This window comes from Trachymyrmex cornetzi, unplaced genomic scaffold, assembly GCF_001594075.2.
Source record: "Trachymyrmex cornetzi isolate Tcor2-1 unplaced genomic scaffold, Tcor1.1 scaffold30, whole genome shotgun sequence".
In the NCBI taxonomy this organism is placed as follows: domain Eukaryota; kingdom Metazoa; phylum Arthropoda; class Insecta; order Hymenoptera; family Formicidae; genus Trachymyrmex; species Trachymyrmex cornetzi.
The window spans coordinates 34,398-40,723 of NW_017297692.1; the positions used below are offsets into that span (position 1 = coordinate 34,398).

Sequence of the window (6,326 nt, forward strand, 5' to 3'; positions counted from 1 at the left end):
AGTAATAACTACTGGAGTCTCAGTAGTAACTACTGGAATACCAATAGTAACTATTGATTCTTAATAGTATTTTTCCGTAAGGGATTTTACATTTTGACCATTGTTTGCCATGTTTTTTGATCAATCTTTAAGTTCATCGTCTTGCTTGCAGTTGCATTTCTGGTTCGACGCAAGTCACGATTCACGCGGTAGAAGTCAGCGCGGATCCGAAAAGTCCCCGTTTCGGAGCCGGCCCTAGGGACGATGCAATCGGTCTCTACGTCGATTGGGCCGTGGAGGATTCTGGTCTTTGTAAGGGAGACAGGTTCGTATTGTCGTGCAACATGTTCGGAATTCGCGAGTCATCGAATAAACATCGTGCAGCTGCACCTGATTGCGCCTCGTCGATAGTCTGATGGATAGTGATAGCGTTCTGACATGAAATTCGTAAATTTCGTTTATTCGCCTCACGTAATGATATCTTCTCCACGTTTATTTATTTCTTTTATCCCGTTCGCATATCGAAAAATTTAATAGATAGATTTGCAATCCCGAGCTAGAATTTTAGAAATACATTCTTTGACAAATGTAAACGCGATTATATATTTCAGATGTTTTAATCCAAATTTTTTATCCTTTGCCTGATAAATCTATTGAATTTCAAAAGAGGTTTAAATTCAAAATTTCGAAAAAAGTTTTAATTTTAAAAAGACTTTATTTTGCATTTAAAATCATCAGTAGGTCTTATAATGGAATTTAATTCTTATCGTTAATGATAAGTTATTTAAAACGTCGAGAATTAAAAAAAATAATAAAACGAAAAAGATGTTTAATCGAATTTTCGCTGAGACAAACTCAACGTTAATTAAGGAATATATTTTTAAAGTTTATCCGAGTATATATTTTAGCATCTTGTATTTTATTATGTAACATTAAATTACACAATAATATTATAATTTTTCACTCTGTTTATTTTTTCTTTCGATTAATAATTAAAATAAATTGTTAAATAGATATATATTAAGCATTCTATTTTCTGAAAAGACAAAGATATATATATTTCAGATAATTTTTCAACAAATTATATACATATAATAAAGGCACATATGAAGTAAATAAAATTTGAATTTCAAAAAATATAAAAATAAATTGAATGTTAGCATTCTAAAAATTACAAAGGGAAACGACGTTCAATTTTTTCTGGAAAATTTAAACACGTCTTTGTTGGAAACAGCTCGAGATGTATACTTTCGAAGTTTAAGGTTTACAAAGTCAATCAAACATATTGATAGCATCAATGAAACTGTCCGTGCGCGGAACTGTAAATTGAGCGTCGACTGGTTTGTTTTACTGCTCTCGGAAATGTTACAATAACGCGAATAAGGATACTCCACCGCGTTTCTGTGAAAGGAGAGAGAGGACTGCACATAACGAGAGCTGAGATAAACCGTTCCATTTCGCGCGTTCTTTAATCATCTAAAAAGAGAGGAAAAAGCCTTGTTTCGACGTCTGACAATTACGCCGTTCTTCTAGTTTACGCTTTGGAACAATACGTCGCTTCCCGATGGTTCATAACACTTTCATGATTCGAAAGCTTCCGAATTACATTAGCGAACGGGAAACAATTTGTGATCTTGCCACGTTGATACTTTCTATAGAAATTATCGTTCGAATTCGATCGCGTATTCTGAAACAAAACCCTCTAAATTCTTTGGAATGAAATCTCACTCTAAAAAGTGAAAATTAAGTCAGTCTTAAAAAAAAATGACTCGAATCAATTTTTAATCTTTAAAAGTGAGAGTTTGTTCTCTAGAATGAGATTTACTTGAAAAATTTTAGAGAGAAAATTACCTATTCTCTAAAACTTTTAGAGTGAATTGTCATTTTGAAGAATAAAATCTGACACTTGAAGATCAATTGAAAATTGAGCCACTCTTTTTCAAGACTGGCTCAATTTTTATTCTTTAAAGTTAGATTCCACTTCAAAGATTATAGAGAGTTGAAAAAAATCAAAATTCAGGGAAATCTATTAATTCGAGCACACAGCCCTGTTAGTTACGGAACGGGTAAAGGAAGAGTGTCGGGAAATCATAGTGTTTGTGTATGACGGTATGGTAGTACTACGTAACGTGGCTATCGGGGAAGAACAATGCGGCAATCTTGACATTCGGTTCCCAACGGGTCGCTGTAGCGTGAAGCGGCACCGGAAGTTCGCCATGTGCCCCCGTTAATTGCACTCGCGACTTCACATGACCCCACCTTCTACTTCTACCATTTTCCACCAGTATATACCCACTCAAGGGAATTCATTGTACGATCGGCGGTATTCTGGCGTTACCCGTCTACATCAGTCGCTCAAAAATCGCGTAAATTAATGAGCGTTGAACTTTTCGGTTCAAGGTGTTTGATTTGAAAGGCATATTTTCGAGTGAGCTTGTACACATACTCTGAACCATATTTCATTGCGTAATATAATATCAATTTGGTGGAATGTACAAATTAATATTATTAGCATATAAATTTTGGCTATTCAAAATTGGACAAATTTTTGAAATATATTCGTCAACGTAAAGTCGATTTTTCTTAGGCAAATATTCGATTTCAGCAATAATTCGATTCTTCTTTTTAGAATATTCTTTTTTTATTGTCTGTTAATTTTTGATGTTAAATATCCTGACGATTAGTAACAAGGATTAAATTCTATTGAATAAAATCAAACTTTTAAATGAAGAATAAGATTCTTTTAATATCAAAGTTAATCGGAATTTTTAGCTCAAATCTTACTTCTCATGGAATAACTGAAGATAACATTTCGCTTTGCGGGCATAATCTTTTTCCAGTTCCCACACATTCCTATCTGGTATGCGTCATTAAGTTCTAGTCCCGTGTATTATTTCGCTTTATAATTCAATTACATATAGAATGTAAAGTAATAATATCAGATTTCATAGTAATTGTTAGCCCAATAAGTTAAACTTTAGTATAAAATTATGTGTATGTTACATTAATATGTATATTAATAATTCGAATATTCTAAATTAATAATTCGAATATTTTCTGTACTACATATAAAATTACAAATAAAATTCTTACAAAATAAAATTTGAATTCTAAAATGAATTATAGGTCGTTTAATAGTTTAAGACAGTTCATAACAGAATTTAGAACGAATTTAGAATTAATTTTATCTACAATTTTATGTTAAATTTTAATTTATGTATATATATATAATAATATATTTTAATTATATACATTATATTATATTTAAATAATTATATATTTTCATATTTAGCAGTATACTTGTTCTTCAAATTTTTTCGCGACGCATTAAATAAATAAAATCTTACTGTTAGACACTAAGTATAAGCATATTCAGGCCTACAAGTTAAATTAAATTGACAATGTCCTAAAAACCTTAAATAAATTTATTGCGAAAAATATTACCTCGGCCGGGATTTGGACTCGGATCTCTTGTGATATTATTGCAGTATGTAGTTTAATTGCGTTAGATAAAGTCCGGAAAAATTTCGGCGCGCAGTTTGAATAACTACAAATATATGATATATCTGCATGTACATATATAGGATATAGATAATTCACTAGGAATTATTTCGGCAAAAAAGATCTAGCTTTGACCGTCATAGGCCTGAATATGCTTATACTTAGTATTTAATTCTTGTCGGTCCGAATAAAATGTTATTGCTTATCGTTAGATTCGTAGATTCCGAATTATAGATAATCTAACATAAGCCCGAGATTTAAATAGAACACGTGCGCAGTCGTGCACGACTTATTGGTCAACATTTCTTTTAGGATCTTAGAAGTGAACGGAAAACTCGTGGTAGGAGCAGGCAGGAGCGACCTGGCACGTCTTCTGGCCGTCGCGCCCGACGCCGCACAGATAGTGGTCCTTCGAAAGGGAGAATCCCTTGCAGCGTTGCGTACCCTGCGCTCTGATAATCTCAGGCTGACGCATAGAATCGGGTACCTCGAGGAACAGGTCAGAGATCTTTTGGCGCCGAGCAGAACCGAAGTCCCTACTGAAGATCCACCGCCAAGTCGTCAGGAACATGTGCAGGTAACGCTGGCACATTCGGGATCGAGATAAATCAACACACCTTGTCTCTTCGAGAGAAGCATCTGATCTGACAGACGGAGATTCATTCAGTCGCGTTTCGATCGATTCCAAAATTCTAATTCTATTATATAAATATATTTATTTATAAATAGTTATTTAAAAAAATTTATATCAAAAGAAAGCAATTTCATAAAAACCGCATAGAAGAATATAAATAAATAATATCAAGACATATTTTATTTACTGTAGCATAATAAAGCAATAATACTAATTGTAAGATAGTTGATGTCTTGATGAAAATTTCTTTTAGCAATATTAAAATAGTTGATATCTTGAGTAAAAATTTATGTATGTTTTATCATTTACAGATACATCTATATATATTTAAATTTTAAATATTTGATAATAAAGATTTTTCGCTAAGAATGTTCTTACTAATTGTAAGAAAATAACACTAATTAAACGAAACTGCAAAGAATATAATTGAAAGAAATGATAGTTGACTGATTGTGCTATTAGATCTTTATTTAATTTATAAGTTTTCGCAATCGATTGAAATTGATGTTGATTTGGAAGTACAGATTTGTCCAATTTATGTAGGTTTTCCAGAAGGGGCCTCAAGTGACGGCACTTGTGGCAAATTTACCTGGTCTCAATGTGAGAAGCTGCACGGAACTGCGGCAGAGTCTGCCGACCGTCCGAAGTAGACAGAGCGATCAGTCCAGGCGCCTGACGGATTCGAGGAACCAGCGCGAGCTCGATTTTTCGTCCGATGGGATGGCGAACGGTCATCACAAGTCCAGGAACCGACAAAAACATCAAGGACTCCAGTTGGCCAGGTCGACGGCCAGTCTCGATTGCAAACAGTCGCCGATGCAGGTGCAGCGTCGAAGATCGCCGCGCGTCGAGTCTGCCATGGAACATTTGCACAAAAGTCGCAAGAGTGGCTCGCAATTACAATCCCTGGAGTTTGATTCCGAACCTACTTACTATCGTTTGCAGGTACTTATATCGCTTACATAATGACGTAGCATACAAATGGGAAATTGCTGAAACTAAATATAGCTATTATTTTATAATGAGTAGACAAAATTAAACAAATTAAACAAAAAGTACTTCACAAAGTATATTATACTTTACACTTAATAATAATAAATAATGTTTAATACTTTACAAAGTATACTATACTTACCTACTTCGCCAAACTCTATTCGCCTATACATATACGGTACCTATGTTTCTCATTCCGTATTTAGGATTCTCAGTCTCGCACGTCGGAGAATTCAGAAATATCGGCGATGTACAGTTCCCAAGAGACGAAGACTCGTCCGGCGCCACCGAAGAAACCACTACGGCTCTCCCTGCATCGCGCAGCAAGTCTTCAATCCGTAGAAAGCGCACCGCCAGCCGCGCCACAGCATGATGTAGCGCGAAAGCCGACGAAGAGAAACCACCGAGGTGATCCACCTATAGAAAAGACTGCATCGCGGCCTGAAATGAACGGGAACGCGAACTCCCAAGAGTCTCACGCCGGTCCACCGCAGCCACCCCCAAGGACGCCCTCCAGGGCAGAATCATGTCAAAGCGCCCTGCGATGGCCCTCTCCTAAGCCAAGAGCGCACTTAACGTCCGTGCCAATGGAGAAATGGTGTTGAACCTCTTGGAAATTTACGGACGTTTCTCGGACGAGGGAATGAAAGAAAAAAAGAGAGAATAAACAGAAACAGTTTCCGAGATAACTAGAAATTTTGAAAGCATAGTGTTGACATTATAGCAAATTGCGGGAAAAAGAATGAAAGTAATGTTGATATTATTAATAAATAGAAAAACGAGAAAATCTATTTTATCTAATAGATTCTTAAGACGTTCAATTTGGAATTGATTACGTTACAAACTGACAATGCGTTAAAGATAGAATTCAATCTATGCGCCTGCTTTATCAATTCAATGACTAACGCATTCTACATTGATTAGTTCTAAGTGTATGATATAAAATATATTTTTATAATATAATAATTATGGTATATTATCAGGAGCACAAGGATAGAATTTAAGCTCAATGTTTATAACGAAGTTTATCTTAGCTCGTCTCTTTCTATAAAATCTTACACGCTCATTTCCTAAAAAGAGATATTTATCTCACTCGAGAAAATGATAAAAACATAAGACTGATAAATTGCATAAATTATCGGATAGGATACAACTTTGAATGAAGATAAATGCAAAAAACCTGATCTCCAATATAATACTTTATATTTTAAAGTATATA

At 34.6% G+C, this 6,326-nt stretch overlaps 1 protein-coding gene across 1 annotated transcript in view; it reads left to right on the forward strand.

Annotated features, from left to right (window-relative positions):
* sprt (PDZ domain-containing protein sprite) overlaps positions 1-6,091 on the forward strand; it is a gene marked incomplete at its 5' end in the record, with an annotated part of 39,553 nt that extends 33,462 nt beyond the window's left edge. The window contains 4 exons of the mRNA XM_018509489.1: positions 152-304; positions 3,793-4,057; positions 4,658-5,059; positions 5,314-6,091. Coding sequence (XP_018364991.1) covers positions 152-304; positions 3,793-4,057; positions 4,658-5,059; positions 5,314-5,712 — 1,219 coding nt within the window. The remainder of the gene's footprint in view (positions 1-151; positions 305-3,792; positions 4,058-4,657; positions 5,060-5,313) is intronic.
* Between the last annotated feature and the right edge of the window lie 235 nt (positions 6,092-6,326).